Source organism: Pelodiscus sinensis, chromosome 7 (assembly GCF_052426305.1).
Source record: "Pelodiscus sinensis isolate ZL-2025 chromosome 7, ASM5242630v1, whole genome shotgun sequence".
Lineage (NCBI taxonomy): Eukaryota > Metazoa > Chordata > Testudines > Trionychidae > Pelodiscus > Pelodiscus sinensis.
In genome coordinates this window covers 12,822,096-12,842,109 of record NC_143058.1, presented here as the reverse complement: position 1 = coordinate 12,842,109, position 20,014 = coordinate 12,822,096, and the positions used below count along the sequence as shown (strand labels likewise).

At 45.5% G+C, this 20,014-nt stretch overlaps 1 protein-coding gene across 2 annotated transcripts in view; it reads left to right on the top strand.

Annotated features, from left to right (window-relative positions):
- The window catches only part of ITGB5 (integrin subunit beta 5), a 124,285-nt gene that overhangs the window by 51,458 nt on the left and 52,813 nt on the right, over window positions 1-20,014 (top strand). For both annotated transcript variants that reach the window (XM_075933150.2, XM_075933151.2), the window contains exons 5-8: window positions 596-764; window positions 10,909-11,070; window positions 13,072-13,167; window positions 14,759-14,848. In XM_075933150.2, the coding sequence (XP_075789265.2) occupies window positions 596-764; window positions 10,909-11,070; window positions 13,072-13,167; window positions 14,759-14,848 (517 nt within the window). The remainder of the gene's footprint in view (window positions 1-595; window positions 765-10,908; window positions 11,071-13,071; window positions 13,168-14,758; window positions 14,849-20,014) is intronic.

Sequence of the window (20,014 nt, the reverse complement as noted above, 5' to 3'; positions counted from 1 at the left end):
CAACAAGCTGCATTTGAACCCTTGCCTTTGGGTGACCTGTCCAGAGTAGGGATGTTAGCTATCATGTAACTGAATAGTTGTGTAACTACATGAAACCTTAGTGGCAGCCAGTTTGCTCCAGCCCCACTCCTGGGGAGCCCCTTGCCACCCTGCCCTGTTGTCTGTGTAGAGGCAGCAGGGTGGGGTGGCAGGTGGGAGCTGGTCTGTGAGGGGACCCAGTTTAAAAATAGCTCCCTGCACAGACTGGCTGCCTGTGGGTGGCAGCAGCCCCTGTCTGCAGGGTCTGAGCTCCCTGCGGACAGAGGCTGGTCTGTGGCAGCAGCCCCATCTGTGGGGGATGCGAGCTCTGACCCCCTGAGGACAGGAGCTGCTGCTGTGGATCAGCCTCTATCCATGGGGAGCTTGTACCTCCACGGACAGGAGCTGCTGCCGTAGGCCAGCCTCCGTCCACCACGAGCCCAGGCTCATCGTGCTAACATCCCTAGTCCAGAGGGACTTACCGCTGTTAGAGCTGGGAACAGAACTCTGCAATTCCTCATTCTCCATTCTGTCCTCAAACCACTAAAGCACATCCCTTTCGTTTCTATTTCTCCAGTTACAAGTTATTTCCAAACTGTGTCCCATCCTTTGGATTCCGCCATCTCTTGTCCCTCACGGATAAAGTCGACAGTTTCAATGAAGAAGTTCAGAAACAGAGGGTCTCTCGGAACAGAGATGCTCCCGAAGGTGGTTTTGATGCAATCCTGCAGGCTGCTGTGTGTAAGGTGAGTGAGTCGCTGGTTGTGAGTGCGGCTTGGGTTTTAAAGCACAAGAAAACGGAAGTCTGGGAGCTGTCCTCAACTCTGTCCTGGCAATAGAAAAAAAACCCTCCAGCATTTTGTGATTTCTCAGACATCACCATTCACTTTTGCAGAGAGCACATAGCAAAGATACCGGGGAAAGGGAAGATAGTTCTTTTGTTATTATTTTAAAGATCTCGGCGTATGTAGCACAACCATTGGTACATTGCATAGTTCAAAGGGATAAAGAATGTGAGTCCCTGCAGATGTGAATTTAGGTAGGGCTCTTTGTAACTTAATTTCTCTGGCCCACTTGCTGGTCCACCAATGGCATCTCTTTCAGTGACCACGTGAGTCGAATTCTTGTGTTTGCAGTAAATCCCAGGCATGCACTTCATTTGCTACAATTCGTTGCATGGTCCTGGCACAGTAAGTTTGAAAGCTTTCTATGCCTATAATGACAATCTCCTTGCATCACTCCTGAAGCCCAGCACTTTGAGTTCCACGTGTTGAGCTTGGCCAGAGGGTCTGGTCAGCCATACTGGAAAAGAGACAGGCGAGAAACAATTCTTTAAACAAGGGACTTTAATTTGTTAAAGCAGGTTTTAGTCTTAGAAGAGTATTTATGGCTGACCAGACCCTCTTTACTATTTGCGATTACTTAAATCTTTGATTTTTCAGTATTTCAGTACACATGCATCTGACGAAGTGGGTCTTTGCCCACGAAAGCTTATGCTCCTACACTTCAGTTAGTTTGTAAGGTGCCACAGGACTTCTCGCCGCTTTTGCAGTATTTCAGTGTCAGGTTTGTGGTGACAACACTTGCTAGGGAGCCTCTGAAGTTCGGAATGAACTTCTGATGGGGGAGAGTATGTATGTAGCACATTAGGTAATTGCACTATGTTCTTCTTGGCATTTGTTTTCATAGATGATAAGAACACGCTATCGCTGACAGCTAAAGGAATTTTGTCCTTTAGTTCCAGTGGTGGAGGCCTATGGTTTTGGTATTTATGGCCTCAGTTTCACTTCCTGCTGGTGATCCCGGGTGTGTTTTGTTATGATTATTTATCTCCACAATATGAAAAGAATAGTTCTTTGCACAGCCTCCTGAGCAAAGGAAGAGAAACCACTGGATTCTTCTGGGAGAGGGACAAAAGGGGGCATGGTTCTGGCTATGCCCTTTCATGCCAGCCAGGACCAGGTCAGCCATAGAAGTCAATGCACACTGAACCATCTTCCTTTGTGGCGTAGTGGCCCAAACTCCCACTGTTGTGTGGCTGGGATCTCCAAGACGCATCCATTGCCCACAATGAAAGGACACACTGCAGGCAAAATCAGCAGTCGCTTCAGAGGTACAGATGGGTATCTTCATGTCTTATGCATATGTTTTGCTTGGCATCTGGTTTCTGAACTTCCTATGTTTCCCTTAACGTTGCCCCGGTTACACAGGCCAAGATTTTCAAAAGTGACTAGAGATTTTACATACCTTCACTTTTGGGTGCCCAACTTGAAACACCTTAAAAGGGTCTGATTTTTCCTGAGAGGGCATTTCTGAAAACGAAACCCCTTTCTAAGGTGTCTTAAGTTGGACCCCCAAATCTTGGGCAACAGTTAGTCACGTTGAATACCTAAATTATCTAAATATTTCAGCGCATTCAGTGCTTAGTACAGAGCTGCTTCTCTGAGTGAGCTGTCTGAGAAGTGCTGTATCTCTGAGTCATTATTTGGGTCTGTCTCGTTTCTTTTTTTATACTCATAGAGTGGGAGAGATTTGTACAGTTAATAAAAACAACTGTACCAACATTTGGCTCCTTTTTCAAAGACATTATGGTAAAAATCAACAGTGATGGGCTAAATGTCATACATTAAGCAATGAAAAAAGCAGGCACAATGAGCCTTTATGTTGAGACTCAACTTGCTAGCCAGGAATATTAACGAGTCTTCTGTAATTACATTTTCCACTTGCAGCTTTTTGGCTCCCTGCTGTGTTTAATTTTAAGTACAAATATTGTCGATGTCTAAGAAGTTTGTGTATCCTACACAAAGTGAAGTACAAGAAGAAAATAAGAGTGATTAGTCCCTTTTGACTTAGAAAATATCCTTTGGAAAATTGACTTGAGCAGTAGAAAATACACCTAACTTAAAAACAAGCCCTCCACCTGTTGCTTTCCATTCCTCTTCCAATTCATTCCTAAATATTTGGCTCATACATCTGAAGATTCTTGCTGTAGGTATCTAACTTTTAGGGCAATATTTTCATCAGTGCCTAAATGATTTGGGAGCCCACGTCCCATTGAAAGCCACTGGGATTTGTGCTCCTAATCATGTAGGTGTTTCTGAAGATGTCAAACGACAATAATAAAGTGGTCTGTTTTTCTAGATGTGTTCACTGGGGACTCAGAGTGATCAGGGCATCCAAAAATCAGGTCTTCTATAGGTTTCAAAATAGGGATTTAAATATTTTAGGCATCGGCGTTTGAAAATTTTGAGATCAGATTTGTTGTTTTTTCATTCTCACAGAGTTCAGAGATCTTGGGATCTGCTGAAATTTCACTGAAAACATGATTTATTTTTACCATTGGAAATGCAGGTTTTAGTACAGAAGGCTTGAATCTCATTGCTGCTTCATTCTTTCAGTTGTTGCTCACTCTCTAGAGGAAGCAATGCTATTTACTCATGCATTACAGGCCTGCTACAAACCCCATGGAAACCAATGGAAAGTCTCCTATTGACACCACTTGGCTTAGGATCCCGCCCTGTATCCCATCCTTTCAAAAGGGCACCTTCTGTTTCCATGGATATAAAAAAGGTGCGGGGGGGGGGGGGGCAGGATGTAATGAAGTGGGGATTGTATTCGCTCTGTTTGTTATGTTGCATGTGATTTCTACTGTCCTGTAGTAACTCTGTGTGTGTGTGCCTCAGTTTCCCTGGGCACTGTACTGGTGTATGGATAGGGATGGGAATTTTGGGTGTGATTCTCACTGTGGGGAGATTGCCCCAGGTTGCTCAGGCCAGCATGTACAGAATGGCCTAGGCTCACTGTAACCTAATCCTGGGAGGGGGTGCAAATAGGTGACAACTTTTCCCCTGGGAAACTGGACCAAGGAGGAGGTGGGCCTGTCTGGGGGGCTGGGATCGGTTGCTGTGAGTGTATGAGTTAGTCTCCACTGGCTTAACAGAGAGAGGGGATCCAGGACCCTGGCTCTGGGACTCCGCTCCCCAAGGTGGATTGTACTGGTTGCTTCTGATTCCTGGGCTAACAAGTCTGTTCTACGCTGTATCCCTGTGAACTAAGAAACCTTCTGTTCTACCTGCTAGCTGAGTGGCTGTGGATGATGGTGGTAAAACACACACGCACACACCACACATATATCTCCAAGATTTAGCTGGGTAGAAGTGAACTAAATCCTGGTTGGCTATGTTTATGATCATAAATGGAGCTGTGTGTTCTGCATTTCATGATGGAAAATAACTGTAGAAGAATGACCGGCTGCATATTTCAACACTTTTATGATGTAGTTGCCGAAGGCTTTGTGAAATGCTGGTCTCCGTGGAGTTGGTTACGCATGGTTGGCTGGCCCTGTGCAGGTCTCACATGTCCTCCCTGATCTCTAGTAATTCCACCCAATGCATTGGCAGCCCGACCACAATTTGTTTTTCCACTCCATCCCCCTTCTATGCCTTCCCCAACCTGGAAGTCCACTCTCCTGCTCCTCGCACACCCTTGCTACCTTTAACTTAATCAAAGGTTAGTGCCAAAATAAACCTATTAAATATATATGCGCTGCTTAAACTTTCCCTGACCTTTCTGTATATTGGGGAATTTTTGATGGCTTCCTTCCTTAAACCTTGGTTCTAGCCCTGCCTCTGCATAGCACACGCCATATGTTGGAAAGAGAAACGAGTTTCATTCCAGGAATAATTGGGAAGCCCAGGACTATTAATGACAGGACTAGTGTGGTAGCTATAAGAACTGAACCTTTCCCAGATGCGTTCTCTATTGAGTGAACGATGAGCTAAACCACAAGCAAAGATTCGAGTTAAGAGGAATTTTCATGCAAACTTTACAATGCATAGCATGCACCTTTCCCTTTCCAATTACCATCCATTTTTTTTGTTACAAATAATGTGCCTGTCTATAGAGCTTTCCTTTGGGGGATCTCCAAGTGCTTGATGAGAGTGTGTTATACATCTCAACACTCCTGTGAGGCAGGGCAGTGTTACTAGCCCCATCTTGTAGATGTGGACACTCAGGTGGGGAGGGTGGAGTCCCACATTTTGGGAAGTGCTTTTTAATTTTGCGTACACAATTTGAGACATCTGGAACCTACTCCTCAGAGGTGCTAAATGCCTGCTGCTCCCCATTGATTTGCTGTGTGGGTGGGTGCCAGCCTCTGAATACTGGGCCCAGAAGGTTAAAAACTGGTGGATGCTCTTGAAAATTGAGGTTCAGCTCTTCAGTGGTTCTGGGCTCCTTAAACTGGGTGGGGCCCAGAAGGTGCTTAATACCTCTCAGGATTTGGCCCTTCATGGGTGCCAGTCACCAGGCAGAAACTGGTTCCCATTTGGAGGAAGAGCTGACTGGAGAAAGATAGGTGAGTTGGTGAGCTAAGTGATAGCAGCAAGGAAAGGGAGGGTATGTCTACAGTACAACGTTAATTGGAACTAACTTAGTTCGAATTAGTTAATTCGAACTAAGCTAATTCGAACTAACGCATCCAGACTAAAAAATTAGTTCGAATTAGCTTTTTGCTAATTCGAACTAGCATGTCCACATTAAGTGGACCCTGAACAGGGCTTAAGGATGGCCGGAAGCAGTGCCGGCAGGGCATCAAAGCAGGACTTAGAGCGTGGAGATGCTGTCTCAGGCTAGCCGAGGGCTGTGCTTAAAGGGTCCCGACCCCCACCTCGGACAGACAGTTCTCAGGGGTTCCCCGCTTGCAAAGCAGTCCTGGCTTGGATTGCCCAGAGTACCCACACTGGGCACATCACAGCACTCGGCCATCAGCCCGGCTGCACTTGCCGCAGGCTGCCATCTGGGGAGATGGGGCAATTGGGGGGCTGCAGGAGAGCTTCCACCCCCAGAAGCCCGCAGAGCCAGCCCAGTCCTCCCCATTGGGGGCTTGTACCCCATTCCTCCCTCACCTCCTTCCACTTACCCTTCCCTAGCCCCTCTTCTTGATGTACAAAATAAAGATAACGTGTCTTCCAAAATGGAATCTGTCTTTATTGAACAAAACTGGGGGAGACTGGGAAAAGGAGGTGGGAGAGGGGAAGAGAGAGGGTGGGAGAGGGGAGGGCAACTAAAATGATCAGGGGTTGGGAACAGGTCCCATATGAAGACAGGCTAAAGAGACTGGGACTTTTCAGCTTAGAAAAGAGGAGATGGAGGGGGGCCAGGATAGAGGCCTCTAAAAGCAGGAGTTGGGTGGAGAGGGTGCATCAAGAAAAGTTCTTCATTAGTTCCCATAAAGAAGGACTAGAGGACACCAAAGGAAAGGAATGGGTAGCAGGCTTCAAACTAGTAACAGAAAGTTGTTCTTCACAAAGCAAAGAGTCAGCCTGTGGAACTCCTTGCTGCAGGAGGCTGTGAAGGCTAGAACTAGAACAGAGTTTAAAGAGAAGTGAGATCAAGTCATGGAGGTTGGGTACATGGAGTGGTATTAGCCAGGGGGTAGGAGTGGTGTCCCTGTCCAAGGTTTGTGGAAGGCTGGAGAGGGATGGCACAAGACAAATGGCTTGGTCACTGTCTTCGGTCCATCCCCTCCAGGGTCCCTAGGGTTGGCCACTGTCGGCAGACAGGCTACTGGGCTAGATGGACCTTTGGTCTGACCCAGGACGGCCATTGTAAGCTCAGGGCTCAGGGTCGGGGGTCTCAGTGGACCCCCTTGATTCTCTTGCACACCTGCTCCTGGGTGGCCAGGCTGGCAGCTCTCCTGCCCTAGCTGGCCACTTTCCTGTGTCTAGTGCGGAGGTCGTGGACGAGGTCCACGATGTCTGCTCTAGCCCAGGTGGGTGCCCTCCTCTTGCGGTCCCGGGCAAGCTCCTGGGAGCCGCCAGCCTGGTCCCGGGAAGAGGGGGAGGGCTGGGGGGCATCGGGTGGGTGGCTCGATCCGTGCCAGGTGCAGGGTCTGCTGGCTGGGTGCTGGTAGGCTTGCACCTGGCACAGGCACCGTAGCCAGCCCGTGCCCCTTTAAGGGATCCGGGGCCGGGAGGGGGGCAGACAAGTTTCCCTGGTGTTGGCCAGAGTGGCCACCAGGGAAAGCTGGCTACACACCCCTTAGTTCGAACTAAGCACTCCGCTAGTTCGATTTAAATTCGAACTAGCGGAGCGCTAGTGTAGCGCCTATTAAAGTTAATTTGAACTAACGTCTGTTAGTTCGAATTAACTTTGTAGTGTAGACATACCCGGAATGAAATGCCAAATGTTGGTGTTGTCTAGGACGCCAATACACTTGGTCAGAACCCTACTTTTTGCACATACTAAAATGAGTGAGCGTCTTACTAAGCGTTCCTACCCTAACCCAGGCTCCTACCCTTTTGGATAATAAGCTAACAAGGCAACAGGTAAATAGTTAAATATCAACATTTTTTTTCCAAACAAAAGCTTGAGCCAGTTTTCTTCTTCCAGGGGACTCTGCTTATTATTAATTGGACTAGAAATCTCCAGTCTGATTTGTAGGCTTAGTACAAAATCTCTTTTCCTATTTAAGGAGAAGTTGTTTTTTAAAGTTTCCATGTATTTGGCTTAAACACAAGAATAAGGGGAAACACATTAAAAAGATAGTCAGTTCTTGATTTAAAGGTGGTTTCAATACTCGGATGAATAGAAGCAGCATCCTTTTGAATGGCCCAATAACCACTTTTAAAATGCAGCTAGTTCTGTCTACATGTGCACATTTCACAGCTAATGAAACTCTAGCTTAATCTTTCTAACCTCATTGGGGTTGTTTTGGACTCAGTCCTCAAACTATGTCAGCTTTTGACCTCCCAAAGGCAAAGAGAAGGGAGTAGCATAATGTGCCTGCACTTCCAGTGTTTGATAATGGTTTAAGCTTAAAGCGTGGGGCTTTTTTTATTCCCGTACGTGAGGAGTTGCATGTTGCTGAGGATTTTTTTGCCATTGGTCCAAGAGATCAGGTCTGTCAAATGTCCTAAGCGTGCCAGATCACAAAGCGCATATTGCAAAATGAGCTGGAATGTGGTGTGCCTGTACTGGGTGGGACCCTGAGGGGAGGAGTGAGAATGAGTGAGGGTGATGCGAATGGCAAGGATTTGTTCCTACAATTTTATTTCCATTGTGTGGCTCTTTGGAAATGCCCTGATGCAAATCTTGAGTTAGCAGCCATGTCAAAAGGAGAAATATAAATGGGTGCCCCACAAAGGGGGTCTAAACCTGTGTGTTAAGGCCTTGATTTTACTTTAAAACGCACAGCGGTGCATTTGTGGGTGGGTGTAGAACTGGAGTGCTTCAGGAAAGGATTGGGAAACATGTCATGAAGGACGGGTGCCTCCTGGAGCTCCCAAGCAAATGCTTATCGGATAGTCAATCCATTAGTTGACTAGCCGCTTTTCTCTCCTCCCTCCACCCCCTGTTGCTGCCTCTATCAGAAAAAGGCAGCGAGGGAGGGGTAGAAGAGGGAGTGCTTCAAAGTGGCAGCTCCGTGTGGAGCCCAGGCAAGCTCCATGTGGCGCTGCTGCTTTGAAACGCCGCAAGGAGCACAGGGCCAGTGGGGGACTGCTTGAGTTCCCTGCTGGCCCCATGTTTCCCGCAGCACTTTCGCCTTTGAAGTGAAGCAACAGCCTTGGGGTGCACCATTATCGACTAATCGAATAGTCCCTCTTGTGCCCTCTCTGGCACTGTGTTTGATCCTTGCCTCTCCTCCTTCTCTTTTGCTTTGCCTTCAATCTTCAGTGACCAGTCCTGGCTCTGACCCTGACTCTGGCTCGACCTCTGGCTCTGGTGCTGATACTTGGCTTCATTACCCAATCTATCTGCCTCCACTGTCCACTGATCCAGACTCCTGCTCTAACTGCTAGGCAAGACTGCCTTTATGGTGGTCCATAACAGGGATAAGTAAGGCTATGACTTGAGCAGGGACATTTTTAGAAAATTTCATAGCAGAGGTTGCCGGAAGAAGAACTTTCATGGAAAGGTCACCACATAATGTAATGTCCACTACAACAACATACACACCAGATGAGGTCTGGGATGGGTTACCAGGGTCTCAAGAGCAAACCGAGCTACACTCAGTCTGCAGTGGTGGCTCCCTGTTGCATGGGGCTGGACCTGGCTTCCCACTCCAGGCACTGTAACTTGGCGTTCAGGATCATGACGACACTTAGGGTTGCCAGATGGCTGAAACAAAAATACCAAGCATCTTCCCCCCCCCCCCCCCAAAAAAAAACCCACCAGGAAAAAATTTTGCTGAAGGGGGGGGGCAAAAAAAAAAAAAGGGTGTGGGAGGGACCAAAGTTGTTGAGGGAAAAAAACACACCAAAGAACCTGAATCACTGCTAGGGGTTACCAGGTAGTAATAATAATAATAAAAAAAACAGACACTCTTCATGGGGGGGGAGGGGGGAGGACGGGCCAGGAAGGGAGCGGTGCTGGCCGGGAAGGGGGGGCCCGGAAACAGCTAAGGGGGGGGCAACGGGGCTCTCTGAGGAAGATGGGGGGGGCCAACGGGAAGCAGGGCTGGTCGTGGTGTGGGGTGGGGTCGGGCGGAATGGGGTTGGCCGCAGGATATCGGGGGAGGGGGCACCGGCCGGGAGGGAGCAGGGCTGGCCGGGAGTAAGGGGGGATGGGAAGCACAGCTGGGAAGGATCGGGGGCTGTGAGGGTGGCCGGGAGGAAGGGGGGGTGGGAAGCAGAGCTGCGGGGGGGGGGGGTGCAGTGGCGCTGGCTGGGGGAGATCAGGAAGAGGAACAGGCAAGCGGGAAGCAGAGGTGGGGTCGGGGGCCACAGGTCTGGCTGGGAGACGGGGGGGCCAGGAAGCACAGCTGGTGGGAGGGGATTTGGGTGCCGTGGTGCTGGCCAGGAGGTAGGGGGGTCCAGGAGGAATGGAGAGTGGGAAGCACAGCTGGCGGGGGCGGGGAGAGGTGTAGCGCCGCTGGCTGGGGGAGATCAAGAAGAGGAACGGGTCGGCGGGAAGCAGAGCTGGGAGGCAGTGCAGGGGGGCTGGCCGGGGAAGATCAGGAGGGGAAGTGGGGGAGAACCGGCCGGCTGGGAACGGGGGTGAGCACATTGGCCAGCAGGGAGCGGGACTGACCTGGGCACTTGCTGCCTGTCCCACGCAGGCTCCCGGCAATGCACGAGTGAGGACAGGCTCCTCCTCCTCCTCACGCTCAACTGACTGAGGGCTCCCGGCGGCAATCACGGCCTCGCCTCCCAGCTGGGACTCCCAGCCACTCCCCTCACCCTGCCAGGCTTCCTTCTGGTGCACAGCCGGAAAAATCAGAAAATACCGGACGTTGCATATGTCCGGTATTTCCTGATTTTTTTTTTACCAGACAGAGCGCGCAAATACCGGACTGTCCGGTACAATACCGCACACCTGTCAACCCTAACGACACTTGGTTTGTGGGCCTAATCAAATGACGTTCTGACAGCCACTGCCAAGATTTCATGGGTGTTGCTCAAATTCATGATTCGTCTGACCACTGTGACCTCTGTGACAAAATTGGAGCCGTAAGATAACACCATAGAAGAGCTCATATTAACTCTGAAGTGAAAATCTAGCCTGGCAATTCCATATTGTTGAGGAAACAAGGTCAGTTTGAATGTGTTTGGACGAATTTGGCAGGCCTTTCTGGCTCTAAAAGCAGCTGAAATGCTTATACTTGGAGCAATGAAGAGAGAGTCTGGTGGGCAGTTCACTTATGTATATACCCCCCAATGTCTTTTAAAATAACTTTACTTGAAAGAAATGTTGGCAAATGGCACCCAAAAGGGGTTCCTGAGTTTTAGCCCTGTTCAGGAGTAGGCGGACCGGCTTGCGGTGTCTTTTTAATTAGTGATCCTCTGTTGTATGGAAGTATGGCTGGGACAATACCCAGCACAACGTGAGAAGCGCTGAGCTCAGCACGGGGGACTGATGACTCTCTCTCCTGGATTTGTTTCCACCCAGGAAAAGATTGGCTGGAGGAAAGAGGCCTCTCACTTGCTGGTCTTCACGACGGACGACGTGCCGCACATAGCACTGGACGGGAAGCTCGGTGGACTGGTCCAGCCACATGATGGCCAGTGTCACCTGAATGAGGTGAACGAATACAGTGCATCCAACCAACTGGTGAGAATAAACCTCAGTGTCTGCTGTGCACTGGGATCCCCTTTCCTTGGGCACTTGGAAACTTTTGAGTGTCAGTGACTTCCTTGCATTTATTTATTTGGTTTAAAGACGTGTACTCGCAGGGTTGTAGGACCCTTTGACAGATGTCAGCCGCTTTCACTCCCTGGGGGCTTCCTTTGAGCTGGCAGTCTGCAGGTGAAAGACCATCCTCTACCGCTGTCAAGTCCCTGAGCCATCCAAAGCCCTCTTAGTTTCTTGTAGCCATCCCAAAATGGCTCAACAGACTTTCAAGCTTGCAAACCCCTCAGCGGGGTTAGCTGCACATGGGAAAGGTTCATTTGACACCCCGAATCATGGCAAGATTCGTCTACAGAGTGTGAAGAAAATGTAAAATGTTGTTCTTCTCTTCTAATGTATGTGCAGTAGATATGTCTGTCATTTCTTTAGTCAGGGACTGTCTCTGCAGTATGTAGCACAATGGGTCCCTGTTCCTCACTAGGCCTCTAGGTCTGAGAGTTATATAAATATTAAATGATAACAGACAAGCTAACCTTTCTTTTTTTGGAAATTACAAGTGAGTCAGCAGAAGAAACCTCAGGTGACTTCCTGGGTGAATGAGTCCTTGTCTGCTGTTTAATTATCACATGTTCTGCAGCGCTGCACTGTTTTGTCACTTAAACACTAATAATTGTTGTGTTCCTGAATGGACATAGAAGATTCCCCACACTCATTATGCCAAGCTGCCTGCCTCATGACAATAGGCTGGAGCCCCTAAAGCAGGGTAATGTTTGTTTTGCCTGTTTGAATTGTAACAAGCAAAAGTACACTTCCACTGGTCATTCCTGCTTCTTGTGTATTGATGTGGAGTTACACTGTGACACTTGCAAAGAAGGACTCATGGGCTTCCATGGTTTTCGTCCCAGTGGCTTCAAATTCGATCAATTTGCAAGTAAAAAGGTGTGTGTGTCGTGTCGTGTCGTGTCTAACTGCCTGCACTGCAAACTTAGCCTTAACATTCCAACCAATCGCTTTCTATCTTCCTTGTTTTTTCAACAAAATGAAAATCCTGCAGTTGGCCTGCTGATGCTGTGCATGATGGGATAGAATCCATCTCACTCCCCCACTCCTATGTTAATCTGTTTATTTTGTTGCCATTACTCAAAGGCTTTGTCTACACTTCAGAGGCCCTAAACTGAAAGCATGGACACAGCAGGAGGGGAGTAGCTAACAGTGCTGGGAGCATGGCTCTCACTGGCACTTTACATCCATGTAACATGCTGTTCCTGAGAAGGGGGGGGTGTTTTTTCATACCCCTAGGCCAGATAGTTATAGCGCTGTAAAGTGCCAGTGTAGACTTAGCCCAAGATAAGGGTTCTCAAACTAGGGCTCATGACCTCTCAGGGGGTCATGACGTTTTTATATGTGAGGTAGTGAGCTGTCAGCCTCCACACCAAACCCCACTTTGCACCCAGCATTTATAATGGTATTAATTATCTTTAAAAGTGTTTTTAATTTATAAGGGAAGGGTCTCACTCACAGGCTGCTGTGTGAAAGGGGTCACCCCTACAAAAGTTTGAGAACCACTGCTATAAGACGCAAGGAGCAGACCATAGATCTTACCACTTTCAACACAAAATAATGTCAGTATGCAGTAAATTTTCCTGGGACAACAACCCTAACTAATGGCCTCATCTCACTTCCTTGAAGACAGCAACTTATTTAAATCCATACACTCACTGATAGCAAAGGAAAGACTGGGGAACGTTCACTGTTCCGGAGGTGGTGTTTGCTGTAGCTGATTTTGTTGGCACATGAATGTGATGGGTGTGTAAGAAATACATATGCAGAGAGAAGATGACACTTTTCTGGCACAATAAGGACTCTGGCATAACAATGAAATATGCTGTGTTTCCGTCAGGAATTTCGCTGCTACGGTGAGAATAGAAATTAAATTGCTCTGTTTTTGTGTCACAAATGAGTCTTTCTGATCTGTTGTACTAGGATTATCCTTCCCTGGCACTTCTTGGAGAGAAGCTGGCTGAAAACAACATCCACCTCATTTTTGCTGTGACAAAAGCTCATTATTTTCTTTACAAGGTGAGTGCTGTTGAACCACCCAGCAGGGAGATGGTTTTTGTGGGGGGGCTAGGGGGAGGGAAGAGGCGTGTCAGTTGGAAGAGCCTTCCTCCCAACGTGAATAGAATGGGTGAGGTGAGAAAGGACAGGAGGAACAACTCTGAATCAAATTAGGTCGCATTTACACTGACACTTTCAGTACTAAAACTTGACTCATTCAGGGGTGTGAAAAAATACCCCTCTGAGTGATAAAAGTTTCAGCGCTGAAAAGCGCCAGTCTAGACAGCACTTTATCGCTGCACTCACCAGTCCTTGTTTGGGTTGTTTTTTTTTTATCACCAGGAGAGCTCTCCCCTTGCGATAAAGCATGACTGCGCTGTCCACTCTGCAGCGCTGCCATGGCTGTGCTGTAACATGTCAGTGTAGACAAATCCTGAGAGAGAGCCTCTGAAGTGTTGGAAGCATATGTACATTCTAGCACAAACTGAACTCACCCAGTTGTGTATCTGAAGTTTTCTAGAAGCATTGTCCTTTCAGTGAAAAGCATGCAAGCGTCTTAAGTAAACAGATAAACGTTTACAATCATGTGAACACTTAAAATAGACTCTGGCCTAATCTTGTCTTTAGGAAAGTTGCCAACCATTCAGCATCTACGAGAGCGGACACCTGTTCAACCCCACTGCTATTACTTAATCCCATTACCTAAGAGCACACTGTGTTTCTGCCCAGCTGTGGTTTTCTGTTGCTAAATCCAGAGCTTTGAAGCAAAAAATACTTTTTGAAATCCCTCAGGAAAAAAAAAAAGTATCTGGGTTAAAACACCTGTAGAGTTTCTGTTCTCAGTCTTAAATCTTTTTAGAAACACATACAAACTGAATTTGAGTCCCTGCCATCACTGCTACCTTATTTTATTTGTTTTATTTGATTGTTTATTTTATTTGTTTGTTTATTTTATTTAAAAGAAGAAAGCCATGCTGTTTATCATGTAAAAACAATAAAGTGGGGTGGTTGCATGAAAAGCATTCTCCTAAATGTTTGCATCCAGGATTACAAAAAAACCCCACCCCTTTCCCCAGAAACTCATCCTTTGCACTAACTGTAAATGTTGATAATTTCAAAATCATGCTAGTAACCCGTGGAGAGCTAACTGGCTGCTTATCTCATTCGCCACACCCTTTTCAGTGCAAGCTAGCATTTCCACCAGAGTGCTATCTGATGGAAGCCAAGACTTTTTTCCCTTTATGGTAGGAATTTGTGCCAAATTCTTCTCTCATTGACACACATGCAAATCCACTAGATCTTGCTCCAGCCAATGGGTATGGGTCTTGGTTTGTTGAGAAAGGGTTACTGATCATAGTTTGGGTAGTTCCCTTGACCATGGATTGTGATTAGAATTTTATGGACCAGTAAGGCTCCTATTTTGTTTATCAAAAGCTCCAGATTAAAATGGCACTGTATCATCTCTCCTAATTAATAAATTATGGGTAAAACTGTCCTCCATCCCATGTAAGCAACAAGTGAGGTCACTGTGTGCATGGGTGGAAATGAGGACAAAATTTAACTCATACTCTGTATTTCAATGTGTGAATCTTTCTCTGTGTGTGTTTTTAAGAATTTTACAGCACTAATTCCCGGAACGACGGTGGAGATTTTACTTCAAGACTCCAACAATATTATTCAGTTGATAGTCAAGGCATATAATGTAAGTGTTTTTTAACTCTATAATCTTAGCTGATGTGTAATACAAGGAATTCAGTTCAACTTGCTTATTCCTCCCTTGTGGTCTCCACCCATAATTGGTTTCTTTTGAACCCGATGTTCAGAGAGCCAGTAATGTAACCGGAGCTCCTGCCTCCCACCCTGCAGGGATGATGATATTTGGGTCAGACTCAGGAATAGGGTTGTTTGTGCTGTTTTCATGCCCTGTCTGTCTATTTTAAGATACTACGCTAAAAGGGGCTGTATAGTCTTGAATACATTTTTGAATGTATTTATCCTATTTAATACCCTGCTGAGACAGGGAAATGCTATTGCCCCCATTTTACAGATGGATAACTGAGGCACAGTCTGACTAAGGGCTTGTCTTCACAAACATGACATTCATTAACACTTTGCTAATGTACTTTGATTAATTCTAGCACCCTTTGAAACAGGACTAATCAAAGCATATTGACAAACTGCCAACATGTGAGCAGGGTGCACATGGACAGCCAGTGCAGGGTAGAGTGTCAGCCCAGCTTGTTGTGAAATAGTCATGTAGATAAGCTTTAAGTGCCTTATGTCACACAGGAAGCCTGTACCAGAGCAAGAAACTGAATGTGGGCTTCACAAGTAGTACTAACTACTGAGCCATCCTTTCTCTCTTCTGGAATATTATCTCTGAATCGGAGCGCCCAGATGAGGTGAAGCAAATGACATCTTAGGTAATCTGTGTGTGTGTGTCAGACGGCTCACTCTGGGCCTGAGCCAGCTCTGTGACACTCGGAGCTTCCCAGTGCCAGAGGGCAAGGGTCTCACTGGTATAAGATAATGGATTGCAGCTGGCCTGACCAGTTTGGGGCACCCCAACTCCCTGTGGCTATACTGTGTATCTAAAAGGTTTCACGTAATATGTCACTGGAATATGAGTAACTCCTTGATCACTAGTAGTCCTGCATGATGCATGTGGCGTGCAGGGCTTTAATTTTTAACAAAAATATGTCAGGGCAGAATTAGAAAGACAAAGGCACAAGGCAAGCTCAATCTGGCTAGAGTCATAAAGAGCAACAAGAAAACATTTTACAAATATATCAGAAGCAAGAGGAAGACCAAGGACAAGGTGGGCCCATTGTTCAATGAAGAGGGAGAAACAATAACAGAAAATGTGGATGTGGCAGAGGTGCTTAACTTCTTTGTGTCGGTTTTCACCAAGAAGGTTGATCGTGTTTGGATGCCTAACATAGTGAATGCCAGTGAAAATCAGGTAGGTTCAGAAGTAAAAATAGGAAAAGAACAAATAAAAAATTACTTAGAGAAGTTAGATGTCTGCAAGTCACCAGGGCCTGATGAAATGCATTCTAGAATATTCAAGGGATTGATAGAGGAGGTATCTGAGCCCTTAGCCATCCTCTTCGAAAAGTCATGAAAGACTGAAGAGGTTCCAGAAGAATGGAAAAGGGGAAATATAGTGCCCATCTATAAATAAGAAAGTAAGGACAACCCAGGAAACTATAGACCAGTCAGCGTAACATCTCTGCCAGGAAAGATAATGGAGCAAATAATTAAGGAATCTATCTGCAAACCTGTAGAAGATAAACTGATAAGTAACAGTCAGCATGGATTTGTCAAGAACAAATCATGTCAAAACAACCTAATACCTTTCTTGGATAGGATAACAAACCTTGTGGATAAGGGGGAAGCAGTAGATGTGGTATACCTAGACTCTAGTAAAGCATTTGATAAGTCTTGCATGACTTTCTTATCAATAAATGAAGGAAATACAACATAGATGGGACTACTATAATTTGGATGCATAACTAGTTGGATAGCCATTCTCACATAGCAGTTATTAATGGTTCACTGTCATGCTGGAAGGGCGTAACAAGTGGAGTTCTGCAAGGATCAGTTTTGGGACCGGTTTTGTTTAATATCTTCATCAGCGATTTAGATAATGGCATAGAGAGTAGATTTATAAAGTTTGCAGATGATACCAAACTGGAAGGGGTTGCAAGTGCTTTGGAGGATAGGGTCATACTTCAAAATGATCTGGACAAACTGGAGAAATAGTCTGAGGTGAATAGGATGAAGTTCAATGAGGACTAATGCAAAGTTCTTCACTTAGGAAGGAACAATCAGGTTCACATATACAGAATAGAAAGTGACTGTCCTAGGAAGGAGTACTGCAGAAAGGGATCGGGGGGCCATTGTGGGCCACAAACTAAATATGAGTCAACAGTGTGAGACTGTTGCAAAAAAACCAAACATGATTCTGGGATGCATTAACAGGAGTGTTGAGAGCAAGACACGAGAAGTCATTCTTCTGCTCTACTCTGCTCTGATTAGGCTTCAACTAAAGTATTGTGTCCAGTTCTGGGCACCACATTTTTAGAAAAGATGTGGAGAAATTGGAGAAGGTCCAGAGAAGAGCAGCAAAAATGATTAACGGTCTAGAAAATGTGACTGATGAGGGAAGACTAAAATGACTGTGTTTATTTAGCTTGTAAAAGAGAGGGGACATGGTAGCAGTTTTCAAATACTAAAAGGGTTTTACAAGGAGGAGGGAGAAAAATTATTCTCCTTAACCTTTGATGATAGGGCAAGAAGCAATGGGCTAGGAAGAAGGAATATTAGTGAGATTTTCCTCAATCCTTTCTCCATCTTGGGCGCTTCCCTGTTTTTCTATATAGTGAAAGCTTTGTTATCCGGCACTCTGTTAACCAGAAAACTTTGTTATCCGGCATTGCCCCCAGCCATAATACTGTCACATCTTCAGGCGCACAGGCCTGGCTTGGTTTACCATGATTGGCTTAACAATATTTTATTTAAGAAGTACTAATCATCTTTAACTCAAAATAGAAATGTGACACCAACTGCCTCAAACTACAAAACTACTAATATTAAACACTTGAGTTTTACTACTATTGTCCATTGGTTTTTCCTAGGTTGATGGGACCCTCAGATAACCGGAATATTTAGATAACCAGAAAGCTCTAATCCCCGAGCGTGCCAGATAACACAGGTTTTGCTGTATATAACTTTCTCTGTATAAGCCACAAGTGGATTTCCTCCATCTCTTTCTCCACTCTTCCTCCTCTCAGCCAGGAGCCTGATAATTCAACTGTTTTCTTTCTTCCTGGCATGCCACCGCTAGCCATCACATCAGTCAGTTACCTTGACGAAGCCTGAGGTGAAATACAAATTGTCTGACTCTTCCACAGCAGCAATGTAGTGCTGCTGATTTAAAATAACAAAACAAAACATGCCGTTGTCAGTAAGCTGAACAGATATATCCCTGGGAAAATCCACAGTGCTAGTGTCTAGCTTTGTTTGTGTCACCATCAACATCAATAGGAATTATACACATGATAGAATGTGACCCAAAGGGAGAAATAACAAGGGACTATTTTTAGCGTCACTTTTTTAGAGTCACTTAATGGTAAAAAATCTAGCTGTGTCTCAGACATGCTTCTACTGCTAGCTCTGCTGGTTTTCACTTGGTAATCTCATGGGGCACGTCTACACAGCAGGGCAAAACTCGAATTAAGCTATACAACTTCAGCTACGTCAATTGCGTAGCTGAAGTCGAAATAGCTTAATGCGGCTTTTGTCACTGTCTACACTGCAGAAAGTCAAAGGAAGAAAACTTTTCCTTCATCTTCTCTTACTCCTTGTGAAATGAGGGTTACAGGAGTCAGAATAAGAAGTCCTCTAGCTTGACATTATTTCGAAATAAAGGCTTGTAGCATAGACGCACGCTATGTTATTTTGGAATAATACCAGTTCTTCTGAAATAATGCTACTGTGTTCCACTAGAAAGCTTTGAATACCAGAGCTGACCTTGAATCCTCTTTTTGCATATGCTGTCCTCATTTTTTGATAAATGTCTTGTGCTTTGGTTGCCCATTTGCTATCTTGACGTGACCGATCAGCCCATCAGATTTCTTAATGCTTCCTTTAGGTTACTTCAAGGTTCTTTGTTGTTCCTGAGCAGCAACATAACAGTTGTAACCTGTGCTTGTAATAAACCTGTTTAGTAAGTACTTTGTCAATGTCAATGTGGATAAGCATAATTAGAAATGCTTATTCAAAGATGATTATCTCTCATATACATTTGGGGCAAGTATTGAAGCACAGAGTGATGAAGTGATTTTCCAAAGTGTACACAGAAGGTTGGTGGCATTGCATAAAGTAGAACAGAAGTCATTTTCCTTGTGTGCCCGACCATATCACCACCTACTAGAACAGGAACCAGCCTGTTTCTCCTCTTTTCCAAAATGAAAATTCCCAGTCTTTTAATCACTGTTCATATGGGGCCCATTCCAAACCCCTAATCATTTTTGTTGCCCTTTTCTCAACCTTTTCCCATGCCAATATATCTCTTTTGAGATGAGGCAACCACATCTCTACACAGTATTCAACATGTGGGTGTACCATGGTTTTATATAGAGGCAATAAGATATTCTCTGTCTTAATCTCTATCCCTTTTTAAATGATTCCTAAAATTCTATTTCCTTTTTTGACTACCACTGCACACTGAGTGGATGTTTTCAGAGAACTATCCACAATGACGCCAAGATGTCTCTATTGAGTAGTTGTAGCTAAATTAGTCCCCATCATATTGTATGTATAATTGTGATTATTTTTTCCAATGTGCATTACTTTACATTCACCAATATTAAATTTCATTTGCCATTTTGTTGCCAAATCACTTAGTTTTGTGAGATTCTTTTGCAGCTCTTCACAGTCTGCTTTGTTCTTAACTATCTTGAGCAGTTTAGTGTCATCTGCGAATTTTGCTATCTCATTTTTTACCCCTTTCTCTAGATCATTTATAAATAAGTTGAATAGGATTGGTCCCAGGACAGAGCCTTGGGGGACTTACCGTTTCTTCCTACCCTTTGTTTCCTGTCTTTTAACCGGTTATTAATCCATGAAAGGATCTTCTGTCTTATCCCATGACAACTTACTTTACTTAAGAGCCTTTGGTGAGGGACCTTATCAAAGGCTTTAAGGAAATCTAAGTATAGTATATCCACTGAATCCCCCTTGTCCACATGTTTGTTGACCCCCTCAAAGAATTCTAGTAGATAAGTAAGGCATGATTTCCCTTTGCAGAAACCATGTTGACTTTCCCTCAACAAATTATGTTCATCTCTGTGTCTGACAATTT